This window comes from Coregonus lavaretus (assembly GCF_964263955.1).
Source record: "Coregonus lavaretus genome assembly, chromosome: 28".
In the NCBI taxonomy this organism is placed as follows: domain Eukaryota; kingdom Metazoa; phylum Chordata; class Actinopteri; order Salmoniformes; family Salmonidae; genus Coregonus; species Coregonus lavaretus.
In genome coordinates, this window is record NC_140015.1 from 26,556,629 (window position 1) to 26,580,281 (window position 23,653).

Below are 23,653 nucleotides of genomic sequence, written 5' to 3' on the forward strand. Positions count from 1 at the left end.
GCAGGGGCCCACTGGCCCAGCCAATCAGAATAGGTTTTTCCCTACAAAAGGGCTTTATTAGACAGCTCTGTTGGACATTCCTGCAGTCAGTATGCCACTCGCAGGCTCCCTCAACTTGAGACATCTGTTGCGTTACAAAATTGCACATTTTAGAGTGGCCTTTTGTCCCCAGCACAAGGTGTACCTGTGTAATGATCATGCTGTTTAATCAGCTTCCTGATATGCCATACCTGTCAGGTGGATGGATTATCTTGGCAAAGGAGAAATGCTCACTAACAGGGATGTAAAGAAATGTGTGCTTATTTTTTTTAGAGATTTTTTTTTTGTGCGTATGGAACATTTTAGGGATTTTTTTTTTTCAGCTCATGAAACATGAGACTAACACTTTACATGTTGCGTTTATATTTTTGTTCAGTATAAAAGGACTGGTGCAAAGTACTCATTTTGCCACTAGGGAGAGACAATGTCTAGCAGAATGTCCAGCAGCACAAAAAGGTCCATCCCAGGCAGGGCGAAATAACCCTGAGAAAAAGGTTTGAGAATTGCAGTGTGTATTTGGGTTATTTTATTCATTCCCCATTCTGATTGCATTGGTAATTTCTGACAGGGAGAAACGCATCATCAAGCTGACATTGATACTAAATCAGGATTTCAATGAGGTTGACTGGAATTACTGATTAATTGGTAACTAACAATATGATTAACACCTTTTACCTGTAAATTCAGTCCCTGCAAATGATATATAAAACAGTTGTGTAATCAGTTTTAATAAAGGTGATTGGATTCTTCAATACATCCCTCTTTCCATCCCATTAAATTACATTTCAAACAGTGTTTTTTCAAAAATCTTTAAACAGGCATTGAACTTCAGTGAGACTAGTGCAGTACTTCAACCACCTACAGTGCATTCGGAAAGTATTCAGACCCCTTCCCTTTTTCTACATTTTGTTACAGCCTTATTCTAAAATGGCTTAAATAATTTCCCCCCTCATCAATCTACACACAATACCCCATAATGACAAAGCGAAAACAAGTTTAGAAATATTTGCATATATATACATATATGCATATATATACATATATATATACATATATATATATATATACATATATATATATATATACACATATACACACACACACACACACCTTATTTACATAATTATTCAGACCCTTTGCTATTAGACTCGAAATTGAGCTCAGGTGCATCCTGTTGTTTCCATTGATCATCGTTGAGGTGTTTCTACAACTTGATTGGAGTCCACCTGTGGTAAATTCAATTGATTGGACATGATTAGGAAAGGTACACACCTGTCTATAAGGTCCCACAGTTGACAGTGTATATCAGAGCAAAAACCAAGTCATGAGGTCGAAGGAATTGTCCGTAGAGCTCCGAGACAGGATTGTGTCGAGGCATAGATCTGGGGAAAACATTTCTGCAGCATTGAAGTTCCCCACAGTGGCCTCAATCATTCTTAAATGGAAGAAGTTTGGAACCAACAAGACTCTTCCTAGAGCTGGCCGTCCAGCCAAAATGAGCAATCGGGGGAGAAGGGCCTTGGTCAGGGAGGTGACCAAGAACCTGATGGTCACTCAGAGTTCCAGAGTTCCTCTGTGGAGATGGCAGAACCTTCCAGAAGGACAACCATCTCTGCAGTACTCCACCAATCAGGCCTTTATGTTAGACTGACCAGACGGAAGCCACTCCTCAGTAAAAAGGCACATGACAGCCCGCTTGGAGTTCGCCAAAAGGCATCTAAAGGACTCTCAGACCATGAAAAACAAGATTCTCTGGTCTGATGAAACCAAGATTTAACTCTTTGGCCTGAATGCCAAGCGTCACGTCTGGAGGACACTTGACAACATCCCTACGGTGAAGCATGATGGTAGCATCATGCTGTGGGGATGTTTTTCAGCGGCAGGGACTTTGAGACTAGTCAGGATCAAGGGAAAGATGAACGGAGTAAAGTACAGAGAGAGATCCTTGATGAAAACATGCTCCAGAGCTCTCAGGACCTCCGACTGGGGCGAAGGGTCACCTTCCAACAGGACAACGACCCTAAGCACATAGAAAGACAATGCAGGAGTGGCTTCTGGACAAGTCTCTGAATGTCCTTGAGTGGCCCAGCCAGAGCCCAGACTTGAACATCTCTGAAGAGACCTGAAAATAGTTGTGCAGCGATGCTCCCCATCCAACCTGACAGAGCTTAAGAGGATCTGCAGAGAAAAATGGGAGAAACTCCCCAAATACAGGTGTGCCAAGCTTGTAGCGTCATACCCAAGAAGACTCGAGGCTGTAATTACTGCCAAAGGTGCTTCAACAAAGTACTGAAAGGGTCTGAATACTTATGTAATTTCCTTTTTTTTTTTTTTTTACACATTTGCTAAAATTTCTAAACCTGTTTTTGCTTTGTCATAATGGGTTATTGTGTGTAAATTGAGGGAAAAAAACAATTTCAGCATAAGGCTGTAAGGTAACAAAATGTGGAAAAAGTCAAGGGGTCTGAATACTTTCCAAATACACTGTAGGTCCTTAAAACATTGTTAAAGCATTAATCTATTAAATATTTTCACTTCAGAAAACTAAATTAATGGTGTATCAAAAATAACGCTCCCAGTTCAACAACATTAAATATCAGTTATTTTCTCCTTTGCTATGAGTGGATTATTGCACCAGAATTGCTGATTAGGAGCATAATAAAAAGTAACATGTACGTAACCTGTTTTAAAGAATATGATAACAGAAAGTCCTCGAAGGTGATAGACCTAAAGCCTTACGACATAAAAAAGATCTACAACAGATGGAAATTATATCAGAGTACAGTGAACCAACATCTTTATAGTATCAAATTCAGAAGAGAATTACAGTTGTATTTTCAAGTTAAGTGCACATCCTAAATTAAGAAAAACTAAATTAAAACGTAAAAGTATAAGCTCATTCTGTCTGCTTTGGATATAAAAAAAAATCAAAAACGGCAAAGTGTTGTACAGTGGATGCAAAAGCAGTCTTATAAGCTAATTATTGATTTCATTTGAAAGTCATGATGCCAGTAGTCTCCGGACACCCTAGGACATTAAAGTTCTCCCAAATGTGTATTACTACATAGCAGAAACATGATTGGTCAACGAGAATGTAACACCTATCATTTCAATAATTACAACTGTGTACAAAACATGTCTTAAACCACCTTAGAGCTGTAGGTCGATAATAGTGGGGAAAAAAGTATTTAGTCAGCCACCAATTGTGCAAGTTCTCCCACTTAAAAAGATGAGAGAGGCCTGTAATTTTCATCATAGGTACACGTCAACTATGACAGACAAATTGAGAAAAAAAGATCCAGAAAATCACATTGTAGGATTTTTAATTAATTTATTTGCAAATTATGGTGGAAAATAAGTATTTGGTCACCTACAAACAAGCAAGATTTTTGTCTCTCACAGACCTGTAACTTCTTCTTTAAGAGGCTCCTCTGTCCTCCACTCGTTACCTGTATTAATGGCACCTGTTTGAACTTTATCAGTATAAAAGACACCTGTCCACAACCTCAAACAGTCACACTCCAAACTCCACTATGGCCAAGACCAAAGAGCTGTCAAAGGACACCAGAAACAGAAATTGTAGACCTGCACCAGGCTGGGAAGACTGAATCTGCAATAGATAAGCAGCTTGGTTTGAAGAAATCAACTGTGGGAGCAACTATTAGGAAATGAAAGACATACAAGACCACTGATAATCTCCCTCGATCTGGGGCTCCACGCAAGATCTCACCCCGTGGGGTCAAAATGATCACAAGAACGGTGAGCAAAAATCCCAGAACCACACGGGGGACCTAGTAAATGACCTGCAGAGAGCTGGGACCAAAGTAACAAAGCCTACCATCAGTAACACACTACGCCGCCAGGGACTCAAATCCTGCAGTGCCAGACGTGTCCCCCTGCTTAAGCCAGTACATGTCCAGGCCCGTCTGAAGTTTGCTAGAGTGCATTTGGATGATCCAGAAGAGGATTGGGAGAATGTCATATGGTCAGATGAAACCAAAATAGAACTTTTTGGTAAAAACTCAACTCGTCGTGTTTGGAGGACAAAGAATGCTGAGTTGCATCCAAAGAACACCATACCTACTGTGAAGCATGGGGTGGAAACATCATGCTTTGGGGCTGTTTTTCTGCAAAGGGACCAGGACGACTGATCCGTGTAAAGGAAAGAATGAATGGGGCCATGTATCGTGAGATTTTGAGTGAAAACCTCCTTCCATCAGCAAGGGCATTGAAGATGAAACGTGGCTGGGTCTTTCAGCATGACAATGATCCCAAACACACCGCCCGGGCAACGAAGGAGTGGCTTCGCAATAAGCATTTCAAGGTCCTGGAGTGGCCTAGCCAGTCTCCAGATCTCAACCCCATAGAAAATCTTTGGAGGGAGTTGAAAGTCCGTGTTGCCCAGCGACAGCCCCAAAACATCACTGCTCTAGAGGAGATCTGCATGGAGGAATGGGCCAAAATACCAGCAACAGTGTGTGAAAACCTTGAAGACTTACAGAAAACGTTTGACCTGTGTCATTGCCAACAAAGGGTATATAACAAAGTATTGAGAAACTTTTGTTATTGACCAAATACTTATTTTCCACCATAATTTGCAAATAAATTCCTAAAAAATCATACAATGTGATTTTCTGGATTTTTTTTTCTAATTTTGTCTGTCATAGTTGACGTGTACCTATGATGAAAATTACAGGCCTCTCATCTTTTTAAGTGGGAGAACTTGCACAATTGGTGGCTGACTAAATACTTTTTTCCCCCACTGTATAGTTGAAGTCGGAAGTTTACATACACTTCGGTTGGAGTCATTATAACTCGTTTTTCAACCACCACAAATTTCTTGTTAACAAACTATAGTTTTGGCAAGTCGGTTAGGACATCTACTTTGTGCATGACACAAGTAATTTTTCCAACAATTGTTTACAGACAGATTATTTCACTTATAATTCACTGTATCACAATTCCAGTGGGTCAGAAGTTTACATACACTAAGTTGACTGTGCCTTTAAACAGCTTGGAAAATTCCAGAAAATTATGTCATGGCTTGAAAAGCTTCTGATAGGCTAATTGACATAATTTAAGTCAATTGGAGGTGTACCTGTGGATGTATTTCAAGGCCTACCTTAAAACTCTGCGCCTCTTTGCTTGACATGATGGGAAAATCAATAGAAATCAGCCAAGACCTCAGAAAAAAATGGTAGACCTCCACAAGTCTGGTTCATCCTTGGGAGGAATTTCCAAACGCCTGAAGGTACCACGTTCATCTGTACAAACAATAGTACGCAAGTATAAACACCATGGGACCACACAGCAATCATACCGCTCAGGAAGGAGACGCATTCTGTCTCCTAGAGATGAACGTACTTTGGTGAGAAAAGTGCAAATCAATCCCAGAACAACAGCAAAGGACCTTGTGAAGATGCTGGAGGAAACCGGTACAAAAGTATCTATATCCACAGTAAAACGAGTCCTATATCGACATAACCTGAAAGGCCGCTCAGCAAGGAAAAAGCCACTGCTCCAAAACAGCCATAAAAAAGCCAGACTATGGTTTGAAACTGCACATGGGGACAAAGATCGTACTTTTTGGAGAAATGTCCTCTGGTCGGATGAAACAAAAATAGAACTGTTTGGCCATAATGACCATCGTTATGTTTGGAGGAAAAAGGGGGTTGCTTGCAAGCCGAAGAACACCATCCCAACCGTGAAGCACAGGGGTGGCAGCATCATGCTGCGGGGGTGCTTTGCTGCAGGAGGGACTGGTGCACTTCACAAAATAGATGGCATCATGTGGAAGGAAAATTATGTGGATATATTGAAGCAACATCTCAAGACATCAGTCAGGAATTTAAAGCTTGGTCGCAAATGGGTCTTCCAAATGGACAATGACCCCAAGCATACTTCCAAAGTTGTGGCAAAATGGCTTAAGGACAACAAAGTCAAGGTATTGGAGTGGCCATCACAAAGCCCTGACCTCAATCCTATAGAACATTTGTGGGCAGAACTGAAAAAGCGTGTGCGAGCAAGGAGGCCTACAAACCTGACTCAGTTACACCAGCTCTGTCAGGAGGAATGGGCCAAAATTCACCCAACTTATTGTGGGAAGCTTGTGGAAGGCTACCCGAAACGTTTGACCCAAGTTAAACAATTTAAAGGCAATGCTACCAAATACTAATTGAATGTATGTAAACTTCTGACCAACTGGGAATGTGATGATAGAAATAAAAGCTGAAATAAATCATTCTCTACTATTATTCTGACATTTCACATTCTTCAAATAAAAGTGGTGATCCTAACTGACCTAAGACAGGGAATTTTTATTAGGATTACATTTCAGGAATTGTGAAAAACATAGTTTAAATGTATTTGGCTAAGGTGTATGTAAACTTCCGACTTCAACTGTAACTTCTCTAGATAACATCTCCCTTTTGAAGACAATGGTATGGAAGAAACATACAACTGGATCCTTGACCAAGAGCTTAGAGAAAATGTGAAATCAAATAGAGATTGTAATGGAAGCAGGACGGAAATATCGTTGTGTCATTTCAAGTCAGGAATCATAATTCTTCATCAAAGTAGTTATTGCGACAAATTATAGATTTTTCTTATTTTGAGAATAAAAAATACAAAATAAATGTATTATTGAAAAGGTTTTCATTAAATTAAGACATACTATGTGCAATATTAAATAAGGTAGTGAACACATGGAATACATCTGTTTTGATCTTTCCTTTTTTTTTTTAAACAACCCTGCATTGAAACCAAATCCTTTAACCTGCAAATATGCTATCTTCAGTCTAGGTATTATAATAACTACTAGGCTACTGCATGTCTGTCTCACAGGAAACATCAACATACAGTATAGCCACTATACGTATTTCCTCAGAATGCATGTTAAGCAAGACTTTGCTTATGGACGTAAGGAAACGTTAGCCCCATTGGTCATATTATTAAAAACATACATTTATATTGTAAAAAAACAACAACATTGTACACCAATCAGACCCAAGTATGTGCAAATGTTAACAGGAGGGTGTTTGACAAACCGTGGAGGGTCTATCGGGGTAGTGCACATATACTGTGGGAGTGTTTAAAGATCAGAAGCAGGTGGATGCGTGTATTCTTTCTTGTTCAAGTCATATCACAGTATGCTTAAATTGTTCTACTACATTTCCCTCTATACAGAGCTGGTTTTACTGATCATTATGGTGATTGAGTGGATAGAAATAGAAGGTATGTATACAATCTAAAATTGTTTCATTTCCAGTGTTAGTCACACGTTACTTGGCTTGCATATAAGCTGCTTTACCTCCGGGCCATGACGAGACTGACTGAAGTAGAGTGGAGGCCATGAACCAGGAAGTCCTCAGACAACCCTTCACCTTTGACTCCCAGCCCCAGGTGTAGTTCCTGCTTGACCAGAGTTCTTAGGTCCTATAGGGTGTCTGAATTCTACTCCTACATAATTATTTATTAACCCATTGAGAGATCGAGTCCTCAGACAGTCAGACACAATCTCTGGACTGCTGTGGAAACAACCCTAGAGACTAAGGCTGGATTCCATTCTGAAATCCTGGTTCCTTCCCTCAGCCCTTGACCTCTCCCTCTCACAGTCATCATGGGACTGGAAAGAAAGAATAAAGAAGAGATAAAATGACAATAGCACTCCCTACCCTTCTGGTAGTCTAAGTGAACCCTTTGCTATCTAATTATCTTTCATCCCAGTCTCCAGTCCCTTCAGATCTACAAGGAGACAGTTGTCAAGAAAAGAGGCAAGGGAGAATTATTTGAGAATGGAATGAATCCCTGCTCTGCAACACCTGCTGGACTGGCCTGGAACCTCTCGGAGCCTGTTTCAAAGAACCCTGCCCTGGGGGCTGTCCTATCTGCCTATCTCCTCCACTGGTGCCTCCCCTGTTGCCTCCTGGCCCTCAGGCTGTCTCTCCTCCTCTTCCATACTCTGTTCCCCTTCCTGTGTACCCACCTCGCTCCCCTCCTGCGTGGGCTCGGGTTCAACCGGCACCTGGGAGGTCTCTGGGCTCTCAGGGCCCCCGGAAACCACCTCGTCTGGGACAGGGGAAGGTGGGGTGGGTGTGGAGGGTTGTGGGACCCCCTCCCTGGAGAGATCCTCAGCATGGCCCACAGAGCTGGTCTCACTGTGGGAGTCAGAGCCCCCCGCACCCTCGCGCCGGAACAGCCTCTGTCCTGCAAGTGGAGGAGGAAAAGGAGGAGGGGGAGGAATCAGAGAGAATAGTAGTCTGTAAGATTTCCAGTATTTTCAATAAATAAAATATGCCCCTTGATTTTAAAGAGTGACTGCGAAAGAACAGGAATATCCCATTCTACAGATTCTGTGAGGCCATACCTGGCAGTCTCTTGGCAGAGGAGGTGGGGGTTTCTGGCGATGCCAGCCCACCTGTCTGGGCCTTCATGGAGTAGGTGGGCTCTGTGGAGTCCAGGGAACCTATGGGAAACACACAGTCACTTATTATACCATCGGAATGCAGACATACAGGAGCAACCTAGGAGCAGGCACAGACGCACACAGTTGTGTACCTGCAGCCAGGTTAAAGGTCCTGCCCTTCACAGTGCTCTGGAATGGAGAGAACCAGTTCAACACGGAGCCGACCAGAGGAATCTGTCTCAACACACCCTGAGAGAGAGAGAGAGAGATGATGGTGCAAAACAAATACAAATCAGTCCATAAAATGTGCATGTATACAAAAACGTGCACATGCACACACCTCCTCCATGAGTTTCTCCTGGTTGTCTTTCTGGAGCTGTAGCTCTGCCTCCTGGATGCCTTTCCTCACCACCTCCGTCATGTTCTCTAATAGCTAGTGACAAGATGGGACAGAAGAAAAGAATCATTTACAACTGAATCAATGCAATGGGATTGTAGTTTTACATAGATTTTTGATTGCATTTTATAATCAAAAATCAATATAATCCGGAAGTACCAGCCATGTTAGAGGCATTGACAGACTGTAGGTAAACAGAGTAGAAGGAGATTGCGTTACCCTGCCGTTCTCCTCTATGTCCCTCCCCAGGGCGGCTATCGTATCCACTAGCTCTGGCACGTCTAGGTCCTCCATTGCCATGCCAATAAATATGCAGTCCTTCTCGGGTCCGAACTCCGGGCCTGAGGGAGGGAGAGAGGTTAAGAGGTAAAGCAGGCTGAATCAGAACCAGGTCTGAGTCATTCCTTGATTTGAGGGGAAGATTGAAACCTTGAGGTCCAGATGTGATAAAAGGAGCTCTGTGCTGTGGACAGGCACAGTACTGACCGGTGGAGAAGATGAGGTCTGCGTCCAGATCCCCTAGTTTCACCAGCAGCTCACCGTTGATCTTCTCCACCTCCAGCTGTCTCTTACGGTCGTTCATCTCCTCAATCCTCGGCTCATACCTGAGTGGACACACACACATACTTTCATTTTGTGGACAAGTCACATTGCTTTACATAAAACATTTTGGTTGCAGTTGCACATTATTTGACTGTACAGAAATGACCAGGTATTTACTATGAAATGGCATGGTAAAATGGTAATTACATAGCTATTAATAATACTAATACTGAATAAATAACAGTGTATTCCTACCTGACGGCTCCCAGGCCGGGCCAGCTGAGGTCCTCTATGTAACTGAGGGCAGAGTGGCGGTACACCTCCTCTCTGAAGTCCAGTCTGAGACGCAGCGTACAGTTCAGCACAGGAACCAGCTCAGTCAACCGCTCCACCAGGAGATCCACGTCACACCGCTGGGTCCCCAGGGCTGGGAGGGAACAGGTCAGAGGGCAGAGGTCAGGGATCAGAGGTCAACAGTTACAGGGTCAACATAAGGAGAGTTGTGCCTGACTAACATCCACTGTGGTGGGTGGATTGACTGACGATGATCAGGTGTTCTTCATTAACTGTACAGGTGAATGTGTGTAATAGAAATTATGGTATGTCTAACAGGTGAATGTGTGTCTTTCTTTATGATGCGTGTGTCTTACAGGTGAGTCTGTGTGTGTGTGTGTGTGTTACCTGCGGCGGTCATAAGAGGGGTGAAGCGGACACAGGTGCCCTCGTCCTCCAACTCCACTATGTCTACCCCGCTGGCAGGCACAAGCTGTGCCAACCGCTCACACAGCTACAGGCAGACAAAATCAATCAACCAATCAATCAATCTTTATTGTCTCACCCATTAAAATGTATACAAATGCTCACCCATCTGTTGAGGGTATCTAGCACTTCTCTCTCTCCAGCAAAGTAGCCCTCCACAGAACCACCACTGGATTCTGAGTCGCGGGGGAGAGCATAGCATTACGACCTATTACATATAACTTGCCAAATTCAAATACATAGTACATTTACATGATACTCATTTGAATGCATTAAATACATAATTTGAATGCACAAATTGCAACTAAAGTAAGTAGGATATAGCTGAATAAGAGTTTCTGCTTAGTTGTGAGATAAATGTGTAGGAACAGGAAGAGTAGTGTTTACCACTCACCTGCACTGGTCTCCTGGGAGAACCTGAACACTACTACTGGAGAGTTCAGTTCATCCTCCACCTGCAGCACAGGAAAGGTGAGACAGACACACAGGTGAGGTTCCACACATCCAGGGTCATAACCTTTGACCTTTAAAACTGTCATTAACATGCAAACAGGTGTACTATGTGAGAATGGTCCTGAGAAGCTGTGTGATGTGATGCTATGGAGATGCCTGGGTTTGTGACACACATCCTCTGTTTGAGCAGTCAAACTGGTCTGCATGGGGATTGTTAAATCATGCAAGTTTAAAAAGTTAAATGTTTGTGCGTAAATGTCAATGCCTATGACTTCCATTCACAATGGACATTCCTCTGTTTTCCATGGACGTTATGTATATGACTAACTCTTAACCATACAACCTACGACAAATCCACAACTCACCATTATATTGTATGTACTGTGTATACTTTGTACATAAACCATTGGGTCGGGCAAATTTTTGTTTTGGAGAAAATCTCAGCACAGGAAAGACACTACTCTTTCCTTCTGGTAATTTCTCTCCATCTCTAACAATTCACAGTAAGGGTATGTACTACCCAGTTACCCATAGCATAACTTTTGTACCCTAACAGGGTAGTTATGTAAACACAGTGAGGTCCATCTTTGATGACGCCTGGGTCAAAGTTCAACTTTAGAGTCATCAGGATTCTGTGAAGAAGTGGTGGTGGGGGGACAGGACATTCCCTGATGTGCTTAAAACATGCTTGTAGTGGTGATTGGACAGGAACCAGGAAGTGGACTGATGGCCGTTTTAGCCAATGGGTGCCCTCAATTTGAGCGGTGTCTCAAATACAGTGCCTCTCAGGGCATTCAGGTGGACAAACATGGTCAGGTAGAGAGTGAAACAGAGGAAAAAGGAGAGGAGGAGGAGAGGAAGGGGGGAGCAGGCAGGGGGAAGAGGGTTGGTCCCACCTACAATAGACAGAATGAGAGAGCCCAGCAAGTCCCGTAGAGAGCCCCCCGAGATCGGCGGGATCCGAGAGAGAGACGCCACACCCTGTAACCAAGGCAACCCAACAGCTCACTATCTACAGTATACACACACTTACTACACACAAACAGCACACGACACTCACTACGACAAAAGGTACTCAAAGCCACCATCAACCCAACACGGTAACCAGACCCACACACTCTGCTTGTTCACCGGATCAGCTTCAGCAGTTACTGCACTGCACCGTTCCAATGATCTCTATATCATCTACATGTGTCAATCTTATTCACACTTTATCTAAAGATCACTACAGTGGGGAGAACAAGTATTTGATACCCTGCCGATTTTGCAGGTTTTCCTACTTACAAAGCATGTAGAGGTCTGTAATTTTAATCATAGGTACACTTCAACCGTGAGAGACGGAATCTAAAACAAAAATCCAGAAAATCATTGATTTTTAAGTAATTAATTTGCATTTTATTGCATGACATAAGTACTTGATACATCAGAAAAGCAGAACTTAATATTTTGGTACAGAAACCTGTGTTTGCAATTACAAAGATCATACGTTTCCTGTAGGTCTTGACCAGGTTTGCACACACTGCAGCAGGGATTTTGGCCCACTCCTCCATACAGACCTTCTCCAGATCTTTCAGGTTTCGGGGCTGTCGCTGGGCAATACGGACTTTCAGCTCCCTCCAAAAATGTTCTATTAGGTTCAGGTCTGGAGACTGGCTAGGCCACTCCAGGACCTTGAGATGCTTCTTACGGAGCCACTCCTTAGTTGCCCTGGCTGTGTGTTTCGGGTCGTTGTCATGCTGGAAGACCCAGCCACGACCCATGTTCAATGCTCTTACTGAGGGAAGGAGGTTGTTGGCCAAGATCTCGCGATACATGGCCCCATCCATCCTCCCCTCAATACGGTGCAGTCGTCCTGTCCCCTTTGCAGAATAGCATCCCCAAAGAATGATGTTTCCACCTCCATGCTTCACGATTGGGATGGTGTTCTTGGGGTTGTACTCATCCTTCTTCTTCCTCCAAACACGGCGAGTGGAGTTTAGACCAAAAAGCACTATTTTTGTCTCATCAGACCACATGACCTTCTCCCATTCCTCCTCTGGATCATCCAGATGGTCATTGGCAAACTTCAGACGGGCCTGGACATGCGCTGGCTTGACCAGGGGGACCTTGCGTGCGCTACAGGATTTTAATCCATGACGGTGTAGTGTGTTACTAATGGTTTTCTTTGAGACTGTGGTCCCAGCTCTCTTCAGGTCATTGACCAGGTCCTGCCGTGTAGTTCTGGGCTGATCCCTCACCTTCCTCATGATCATTGATGCCCCACGAGGTGAGATCATGCATGGAGCACCAGACCGAGGGTGATTGACCGTCATCTTGAACTTCTTCCATTTTCTAATAATTGCGCCAACAGTTGTTGCCTTCTCACCAAGCTGCTTGCCTATTGTCCTGTAGCCCATCCCAGCCTTGTGCAGGTCTACAATTTTATCCCTGATGTCCTTACACAGCTCTCTGGTCTTGGCCACGGAGAGGTTGGAGTCTGTTTGATTGAGTGTGTGGACAGGTGTCTTTTATACAGGTAACGAGTTCAAACAGGTGCAGTTAATACAGGTAATGAGTGGAGAACAGGAGGGCTTCTTAAAGAAAAACTAACAGGTCTGTGAGAGCCGGAATTCTTACTGGTTGGTAGGTGATCAAATACTTATGTCATGCATTAAAATGCAAATTAATTACTTAAAAATCATACAATGTGATTTTCTGGATTTTTGTTTTAGATTCCGTCTCTCACAGTTGAAGTGTACCTATGATAAAAATTACAGACCTCTACATGCTTTGCAAGTAGGAAAACCTGCAAAATCGGCAGTGTATCAAATACTTGTTCTCCCCACTGTATCTGCTCAGAGCTGATGCCTGTGAACAAGGTCTTAGTTTTGTGACAGTATGATGGCGGTCTCTGTTAGTGAGGCTCAGTGCTGTTTCTTTACCATAGTTAAAGCATCGAAGAGAGAGATCTCAGAGTCAAGCTCATCCTGATGATGATGACATAAAACACAGACATCAGAAGCCCTCTTCATAGCTGTGTGTTATGTGTTTGAGATGAGTGTGATCTTATCATTGTTTTCTTAAGTTATCCCATCTTAAAACTCAACAAGCAAAAGCTCACATGGGGGGTCTTTGTCCTATGACCCACCTATGTGTAATGGCTTTATAGTGCCTTCGTTTACACCCATAGTGCATTATTAAATAATGGAATTAACAGCTTATGGCTGCTTAGAACAGCCTCAATGCATAAATGCTTTACAATGCATTACATATACATTAATAGTAGTAGATAGTTAATAGTTGAACAACAAGTTGTGGACCTACTGATGTCTTTATGGAAGCCAGAGTCTTCAGTTTCTCAAGAAGCTGTTGGCTCTACAGACAAAAAGAGATACGACACGGGTCAGTTTGTTAGCAGTAAGGTGATAGAAATTAACACAGATCGCTAACCCATATGCTTATTACTAACCCAAAGTACTTACGAGCTCTGCAGCGTGTCTGATCTTCTCCACTATCCCATCATGGCCAAGGTACTGCAGGGAGAGCCAGAGAGGCAGGGCACGCAGCTTCTCTACTGGCTGACTGGAAGTCAACCCGGCTGCCAGAGACTGAGACAGAAGAGAGAACTCAAATGGATAGGTGAAACCAAGGATTCCACCACAAACTGTAGCTTTCACCAATCCAGTCATATCAGATCCGTAATAACTCCAAGGGAGGCAGGAAGGAAGGATGCATGTTTAAAGTACTAAACAGAGACCAGATAGGCCCTACAGCTAGAGTTGAAAGAGGATACCAAAGAAGAGAGCCCAGGAAGGAGAAAGAGGATACCAAAGAAGAGAGCCCAGGAAGGAGAAAGCGTACCAGGGCTGGGTCCTCATGTCTGTAGAGGGTGACAGCAGGAACAGCAGGCAGGCCCAGCCACGGACCCAGGGTCAGGGTCATACTGTCACTCCTGGTGGCCGCCTGGGGACGGAGGAGGGGGCAAAGACACATACTGTAGTAGACATATTACATTACTATACAATACAGGCATCTTACAGTGCATTCATTTCAAGTTCGGAGGGTCACAGAATGGGAGAGCATATCCTATACGTACCGTCACGGGGGACGAGACCTGCCCCAGAGCCAGGGTGGCCAAGTTGACACTGAGAGAGACAGAAAAGACAAAGTAGTTATAAAGCATTTACAAACCCCTCCAATATGGTTGGTTAAAGACATATCAGAAGTATTACAAGTATGTGTAATGTTGTTACCCACCCTTCTATGTGGAGCCACATGCCATACTGTTCACACAGCTCCTTTAGACGGCCCAGCTTGTCTGTGTGGCCCGCCCCAGGGGTGCCTGGGATGACAAGGCAGTGAGTACGCTCTGAGCCACTCTGCAGTACGTCTTGGTAAATACGTCAGTGATAGAGGGACTGACATGTTCATTTAACCTTTATTTGACCAGGTAAGTCATACAATAACATCCTGGTTGGTCAAGGGTTAAACATTGTTTCATTTTAGAGTGTAATACCATGTTTCACCATGCAAAGTTTTGCAATAAGCACACAATCCATCTTGGAGAAAATAAAACACCTTTAAAGAGTAGATGTGTGCCCTTAGCTACTAATTTGGATTATAATTGTATTAATGGTGATAGAATTCCCCACTGACCGGCGTTGGCTACCAACAGCAATGGAAGCTTCCCAGTCTCCACGTCCTCTTTGATCAGCTTGTCGAGCAAGGCAACGTCCTGCAACAGGAAAACACCAAGGGAGACAGATCATATTATGTTTTCCATTAAAAATCAGGGTAGTATGATGGGTAGTACGCATACAGGCACCCCAGTATGACCTAAATCAAATCAAATGTTATTTGCCACATACGCCGAACACAACAGGTCTAGACATTACAGTGAAATGCTTACTTACAAGCCCTTAACCAACAATGCATTTTTTAAAGAATAAAAAAAAAAGAAGTGTTAAGTAAAAAAAAAAAAAAAAGCAAATAACTAAAGAGCAGCAGTAAAATAAAAGAACAGTAGGGAGGCTATATACGGGGGTACCGGTGCAGAGTCAATGTGCGGGGGCACCGGCTAGTCGAGGTAATTGAGGTAATATGTACATGTGGGTAGAGTTAAAGTGACTATGCATAAATAATAAACAGAGTAGCAGCTTCGTAAAAGAGGGGGGTGGGGGGGCAGTGCAAATAGTCCGGGTAGCAATGATTAGCTGTTCAGGAGGCTTATGGCTTGGGGGTAGATGCTGTTGAGAAGCCTTTTGAACCTAGACTTGGCGCTCTGGTACCGCTTGCCGTGCGGTAGCAGAGAGAACAGTCTATGACTAGGGTGGCTGGAGTCTTTGACAATTTTGAGGGCCTTCCTCTGACACCGCCTGGTATAGAGGTCCTGGATGGCAGGAAGCTTGGCCCCAGTGATGTACTGGGCCGTACACACTACCCTCTGTAGTGCCTTGTGGTCAGAGGCCGAGCAGTTGCCATACCAGGCGGTGATGCAACCAGTCAGGATGCTCTCGATGGTGCTGCTGTAGAACATTGAGGATCTGAGGACCCATGCCAAATCTTTTCAGTCGCCTGAGGGGAAATAGGCTTTGTCGTGCCCTCTTCACGATTGTCTTGGTGTGTTTGGACCATGATAGTTCGTTGGTGATGTGCATACCAAGGAACTTGAAGCTCTCAACCTGTTCCACTACAGCCCCGTCAATGAGAATGGGGGCGTGCTCAGTCCTCTTTTTTTACCCTGTAGTCCACAATCATCTCCTTTGTCTTGATCACGTTGAGGGAGAGGTTGTTATCCTGGCACCACACGGCCAGGTCTCGGACCTCCTCCCTATAGGCCGTCTCTTCGTTGTTGGTGATCAGGCCTACCACTGTTCTGTCGTCAGCAAACTTAATGATGGCATTGGAGTCGTGCCTGGCCATGCAGTCATGGGTGAACAGGGAGTACAGGGTGGGACTGAGCACGCACCCCTGAGGGGCCCCCGTGTTGAGGATCAGCGTGGCAGATGTGTTGTTACCTACCCTTACCACCTGGGGGCGGCCCGTCAGGAAGTCCAGGATCCAGTTGCAGAGGGAGGTGTTTAGTCCCAGGATCCTTAGCTTAGTGATGAGCTTTGAGGGCACTATGGTGTTGACCACAGAGCTGTAGTCAATGAACAGCATTCTCACGTAGGTGTTCCTCTTGTCCAGGTGGGAAAGGGCAGTGTGGAGTGCAATAGAGATTGCATCTTCTGTGGATCTGTTGGGGCGGTATGCAAATTGGAGAGGGTCTAGGGTTTCTGGGATAATGGTGTTGATGTGAGCCATGACCAGCCTTTCAAAGCACTTCATGGCTACAAACGTGAGTGCTACGGGTCGGTAGTCATTTAGGCAGGTTATCTTAGTGTCCTTGGGCACAGGGACTATGGTGGTCTGCTTGAAACATGTTGGTATTACAGACTCACTCAGGGACATGTTGAAAATGTTTAGTGAAGACACTTGCCAGTTGGTCAGCACATGCTCGGAGTACACATCCTGGTAATCCGTCTGGCCCTGCGGCCTTGTGAATGTTGACCTGCTTAACAGTCTTACTCACATCGGCTACGGAGAGCGTGATCACATAGTCATCCGGAACAGCTGGTGCTCTCATGCATGCTTCAGTGTTGCTTGCCTCGAAGCGAGCATAGAAGTGATTTAGCTCGTCTGGTAGGCTTGTGTCACTGGGCAGCTCGCAGCTGTGCTTCCTTTTGTAGTCTGTAATAGTTTTCAAGCCCTGCCACATTTAATTTTAATTTTACCTTTATTTAACTAGGCAAGTCAGTTAAGAACAAATTCTTATTTACAATGACGGCCTACACCGGCCAAACCCGGACGACGCTGGGCCAATTGTGCGCCGCCCTATGGGACTCCCAATCACGGCCGGTTGTGATACAGCCTGGAATCGAACCAGGGGGTCTGTAGTGACTCCTCAAGCACTGAGATGCAGTGCCTTAGACCGCAACGCCACTCGGGAGCCCCACATCCGACGAGCGTCAGAGCTGGTGTAGCACGATTCAATCTTAGTCCTGTATTGACTCTTTGCCTGTTTGATGGTTCGTCGGAGGGCATTGCGGGATTTCTTATAAGCGTCCGGGTTAGAGTCCCGCTCCTTGAAAGCGGCAGCTCTACCCTTTAGCTCAGTGCGGATGTTGCCTGTAATCCGTAGCTTCTGGTTGGGGTATGTACGTACAGTCACTGTGGGGACGACGTCATCGATGCACTTATTGATGAAGCCAGTGACTGATGTGGTGTACTCCTCAATGCTATCTGAAGAATCCCGGAACATATTCCAGTCTGTGCTAGCAAAACAGTCCTGTAGCTTAGCATTTGCATCATCTGACCACTTTTTGATTAACCGAGTCACTGGTGCTTCCTGCTTTAGTTTTTGCTTATAAACAGGAATCAGGAGGATAGAGTTATGGTCAGATTTGCCAAATGGAGGGCGAGGGAGAGCTTTGTATGCGTCTCTGTGTGTGGAGTAAAGGTGGTCTAGAGTTTGTTTTCCTCTGGTTGCACATTTAACATGCTGGTAGAAATTAGGTAGAACGGATTTAAGTTTCTCTGCATTAAAGTCCCCGGCCACTAGGAGCGATGCCTCTGGATGAGCGTTTTCCTGTTTACTTATGGCTTTATACAGCTCATTGAGTGCAATCTTAATGCCAGCATCGGTTTGTGGTGGTAGATAGACAGCTACGAAAAATATAGATGAAAAGTATCTTGGTAAATAGTGTGGTCTACAGCTTATCATGAGATACTCTACCTCAGGCGAGCAAAACCTCGAGACTTCCTTAGTATTAGATTTTGTGCACCAGCTGTGGTTTACAAATAAATACACTATATATACACAAAAGTATGTGGACAACCCTTCAAATTAGTGGATTCGGCTATTTCAGCCACACCCGTTGCTGACAGGTGTATAAAATCGAGCACACCGCCATGCAATCTCCATAGACAAACATTGGCAGTAGAATGGCCTTACTGAAGAGCTCAGTGACTTTCAACGTGGCACCGTCATAGGATGCCACCTTTCCAACAAGTCAGTTCATCAAATTTCTGCCGTGCTAGATCTACCCCGGTCAACTCTAAGTGTTGTTATTGTGAAGTGGAAAGGTCTAGGAGTAACAACGGCTCAGCCGCGATGTGGTAGGCCACACAAGCTCACAGAACAAGACTGCAGAGTGCTGAAGCGCGTAGCACGTAAAAATAGTCTGTCCTCGGTTGCAACACTCACTACAGAGTTCCAAACTGCCTCTGGAAACAACGTCAGCACAATAGTTATTTGTTGAGAGCTTCATGAAATGGGTTTCCATGGCCGAGCAGCCGCACACAAGCCTAAAATCACCATGTGCAATGCCAAGCGTCAGCTGGAGTGGTGTAAAGCTCGCCGCCATTGGACTCTGGAGCAGTGGAAACGCGTTCTCTGGAGTGATGAATCACGCTTCACCATCTGGCAGTCCAACGGATTAATCTGGGTTTGGTGGATGCCATGAGAACGCTACCTGCCCCAATGCATAGTGCCAACTGTAAAGTTTGGTGGAGGAGGAATAATGGTCTGGTGCTGTTTTTCATGTTTCGGGCTATGCCCCTTAGTTCCAGTGAAGGGAAATCTTAAAGCTACAGCATACAATGATATTCTAGATGATTCTGTGCTTCCAACTTTGTGGCAACAGTTTGGGGAAGGCCCTTTCCTGTTTCAGCATGACAATGCCCCCAAGCACATAGCGAGGTCCATACAGAAATTGTTTGTCGAGATCGGTGTGGAAGAACTTAACTGGCCTGTACAGAGCCCTGCCCTCAACCCCATCGACACCTTTGGGATGAATTGGAACTCCAGGCCCAACATCAGCGCCCGACCCCACTAATGCTCTTGTAGCTGAATGGAAGCAAGTCCCCGCAGCAATGTTCCAACATCTAGTGGAATGCCTTTCCAGAAGAGTGGAGGTTGTTATAGCAGCAACTCCATATTAATGCCCATGATTTTGGAATGAGATGTTCAACGAGCAGGTGTCCACATACTTTTGGTTATGTAGTGTATATTGTATGAGCCTATCTAAATGAGGCTGATCTTCCTACCATTTGGTGCTGGGATCCAAACATGGTGTTACAGGGGACGGTGCACAGGCTGGACAGAGGCAGACCCAGCTGAGGAAGAGAGGATTTCTGTTAAAGTCAATCTACATTGAATAACTCCTGAAATATCTGCTCTTACAACACCAAAATAACATCAGAAAGGTCTGTCTGTGTGTCTTCATGTAAGTACACGCAATGCGTTTCTATGATTGCTTCTACTCCTACTTGGCTGCAGAGGTGCTGTCCCAGGCCAGGCCTGCAGGTGGCGCTCTGGTAAATGACAGGCTGTCTGGAGTTGAGCACCGTGTAGCCCTCTGTGGAGTAGTCCTCATAGCGGGCATTGATGACCAGGCGACACACCTTCAGCAGGCCCTCTCGGTCATCCTCATGGTAGTATGCTGAGCCACTCTCATACCTGGCAGGACATCAAAATCAAATGAGCAATGCACCAGGAACAAACACACACATGCACTCGACAGACAGACCCAGACACACCTGAAGAGTCTGCAGAGCCAGAGTGTTGTGTCAGACGCGATGCGTGTGATCAGCTTCCTGAGTCTCTCCCTGTCCAGCACTGAGATGTAGGCTGCTAGGCTGTGTCCTAGCAACGCCATGTGACCCTGCTCCCCGACGTTCTGCATCCTGCTGGGGGACATTTACATTTTAGTCATTTAGCAGACGCACTTATCCAGAGCGACTTACAGGAGCAATTAGGGTTAAGTGCCTTGCTCAAGGGCACATCGACAGATTTTTCACCTAGTTGGCTCGGGGATTAGAACCAGCTACCTTTCGGTTACTGGCACAACGCTCTTAACCACTAAGCTACCTGCCGCCCCGGGACGAGACACACACAGGAAGTGAGGTCACAAAGATGTGATGATGTTGATAAACTGTATTATACTGATAGTAATGGGAATATTTAAGATGAATAAAGTTCATATACAGTGAAGAGTGATTAACACAATCCTTAGCATATTTATATGTTTACATGTTCTGTTTGTGCAAGGTTCTGTTGATAGTGATTGACGCCAGACTGGAGGTACAAGGACACTGATTATTACTGTATTCTGTAGCAGCTGACAATGTCACTGCAATTTGTTTTGACTTCCTACAAGCCTTCTTGGGCTGGTTTTTACAGAACACTTGGTACTGTCTGATTAGAATAGAAAGGGCCTGTCTCCAAGAGGCCAGACAGACATTTTCTCTGCCTCTGTTCTGGAGGCGTCTCCCTGTTGCAACTTGTAATATACCGGATAGATCTTTTATTGATATTATCAAAGACTTCTCTTCTTTTTGTTCACCTGGAAATTCCTATTACCCTGATTTTTTAAAAATTCTAAGAAGGACTTCTAACTGACATATGCTCTCAGTAGTGGTGTTCTAATGTTAAACCTACCGATGGCTTGGCTTGTCTTCCTCCTCATCTTCATGCATGAGATTCTGGACCAGCTGGAGTATACTGGCCACATCCTGCCCACTGGAAGTTAGGAACAAAACACACAATGTGTTGTTTGAGGGGACTCATTGCTTCTGTGAAATACCATCCACATTTGTTTGTGTGAGAGGGAGAAAGAGAGACAGACAGAGAAAGACACTAGATTGAGAGTGAGTAACAGGGGTATCTGCTGTACTTACTCTCCCTGTAGGGGTCCGGGGATACTACTCCTGCTGAACTGGCGTCTATCTGCATGCGGTTCTGATGCACTGGAGAGAAAGAAACGGCAAAACAAACAAGTCAGATAGTCATTCAGGTGTGTGCATCTGACTTGTGTAAACATGCATGCATACAGTATGTGCGACAGTATGTACGTCATTAACAGCCAGTGTAATACTCGTCAATATATCTTTACGAACAAACACCAATTCATAAAAGCTTACTTTCGGCCATCCTCCAGGATCTTCATGGCCTCGTTGAGGTTCTTGCCCATTTCAGCGAGTGTGGGGTCGACCATCATCTAGGGTCAGAGGTCAGAGACTGAGGAAAAAGACACTAAACCAGCTGGACACCTCATTCCATCTCAGGGTTACAGACAGAGCCATAGCCAGAGGCTAGGTAAAAACACAGCTTATCATTCAGTTCTTTTGCCCCCTAATGCCTTATATTAACACTCTAATCCTCCCTTAACCCTCCTCTGTCATCTATTGGACTGCACATTGAGGCGGATCAGAGGTAGAGTAGACAGAGGTCAATCTAATTGTTAACATTAGTCAAATATTGACATTGGCAAGACGTAACAGACTCTACCCTGGTCTAGCTCATGTTATTGCCAATTCCAGGCGACTGGAGAAGCAGTTGAAAGTAAATACAGTCTGACTATAACTTCCATTCATTACCAGTGGTGCCTCAAGGCCCTCATTTCTGTCTGAAATGATAATGGTGTAGTTATGGATACACCCGTTATGTGATAGAGTTGGATTGCCTGTGTAATTTAATAAAACCGGATTTTCTGCTACTACACCATGCCACTCAATAGATTTATGATGCATGATCTGCCTAAATATTTGTCTTAAAGTAAATGTCAGTTAACATCCTTGATCATAATGACTCTCTCTGGCTGTCTCTTACCCCATTCATAGACGTTAACTGCTTTAGCGCCTCCTGAAGTATATTCTGACCGGGGTAGTTTTGTTAAGAGCCTCGACACTTGCTCTATAACACGCATCGTTTGCGGTTCGGTTTTGGAAACATAAGGAACGTATCTTTCATATCAAAGAAAAATACTACAGTTGTATAGGGTTATTGTTCCCACACAGTCATATCTCCAAGTTATATCACTTGTTTACGGAAGACATAGGTGGCCACCTGTGTTAAATAGCCATCTAGCATGCTCCGAACACCTGCGTGTAATCGTAACTGTGGAGAAAGTGTAGTTCGTCAACTGGAGGCACACACATCTTGTGGATCTGTGCAAAACTGCTAAAGTTAGTGTATATTTTTTATTTGAAAGATTATAAGGGGCATATCAGCATGTTTCGAAAACCGGTTTGAAAGCCATGATTATTGTCTCTATGGTGCTTTCAAGACAACTGGGAACACATGACGGCAGTGATCTTCAAATCGGAGTTCTTGAATGATGCCCGAGTTTTCGACTTGGAATTCCGAGTTGGATGACCGTTAAACGATTTTTCCCAGTCGGAGCTAGTTTTCCCCCCGCGTTCCCACTTGTCTTGATGGCGATGAAGACGGAGATTTCAGAGTTCCCAGTTGTTCTGAACGCGGCAACTGTGCTAGTCAGTCAACTAGCCGTGACCATCCATAACAAATTAGCAGCATCGTCATCACGATGATAAGCAGTTTTATAAATGGAAGGTGGCAGCTTCTTAATTGACGACATTATGCCAAGAAGAAACAAGGACATGCACTGGTTTAATGCCACATTGCATTGCGTTTATCAAGGAAATAAATCTAGTTCCGCGTAATTCTTAACAATGACATCTGATTTACCGCTGTTGGTGCTGCTAGCATTGCTAGCCATAATTTGCCTAGCGTTACCGCTTGGACCACACCAAGATTGACTGCTCGTCCGTGCTTACCTTGTGATGCGGTGGCTCCGGACAGTTGGAAAGCTTGAGAAAATGATACGCCGTCTATCCCCTCTGTATGGGCGTGGGGAATATTATAATATTGACAGGTAAACAGCTTCGTTATCCCGCTAACTCCTGTAAATGTTCACTTCCTGGACTGGCGCTCCGTATTCCACGCTGGCAGAGCTGACGTTTCGCTACACCACCAATGTGGTGCTGTGTGTATCTTGATTGGCTGATAGGTGCTTAGCTGACTAGCAGGCAGTGGAGTGGAGGGTTTTTGAATTGGGCCCCAGTAATACTTTGAAATAGCCTAATAATTAATTCCTCCATTAATTGAAGGAATGATCTATTTGGATAAATAGATGAGAGCAGGGCCTCTAGTGCATAATGCACCTGTCCATCAGACAGATAAGTGATTATTTCAGTGAAGGGAGGATGTATCCAAACAGAGGGAGAATCTCAAT

General features: G+C 44.4%; 1 protein-coding gene across 3 annotated transcripts; it reads right to left on the reverse strand.

The window, feature by feature from the left end:
* Positions 1 to 6,657: 6,657 nt before the first annotated feature.
* Positions 6,658 to 23,390, reverse strand: LOC311103546 (pyridoxal-dependent decarboxylase domain-containing protein 1-like). 3 transcript variants are annotated; one of them, XM_084145134.1, is made up of 24 exons: positions 23,196 to 23,360; positions 21,540 to 21,616; positions 21,297 to 21,365; positions 21,058 to 21,138; positions 20,157 to 20,306; positions 19,887 to 20,076; positions 19,665 to 19,733; positions 15,231 to 15,309; positions 14,832 to 14,916; positions 14,671 to 14,719; positions 14,436 to 14,537; positions 14,057 to 14,182; positions 13,899 to 13,949; positions 10,537 to 10,597; positions 10,248 to 10,318; positions 10,065 to 10,170; positions 9,639 to 9,810; positions 9,327 to 9,445; positions 9,060 to 9,181; positions 8,784 to 8,876; positions 8,596 to 8,692; positions 8,405 to 8,503; positions 8,024 to 8,244; positions 6,658 to 7,663 (listed from the first exon to the last, which is right to left on the reverse strand). In XM_084145134.1, the coding sequence occupies exons 2-24, from the start codon at positions 21,614 to 21,616 to the stop codon at positions 7,580 to 7,582; spliced, it is 2,373 nt and encodes a 790-aa protein (XP_084001260.1). In that variant the 5' UTR covers positions 23,196 to 23,360; the 3' UTR covers positions 6,658 to 7,579. The 3 variants fall into 3 exon arrangements, with proteins under 3 accessions (XP_084001260.1, XP_084001259.1, XP_084001258.1); XM_084145133.1 differs by lacking the exon at positions 6,658 to 7,663 and having other exon boundaries at positions 7,846 to 8,244; positions 20,157 to 20,303; positions 23,196 to 23,390; XM_084145132.1 differs by lacking the exon at positions 6,658 to 7,663 and having other exon boundaries at positions 7,846 to 8,244.
* Between the last annotated feature and the right edge of the window lie 263 nt (positions 23,391 to 23,653).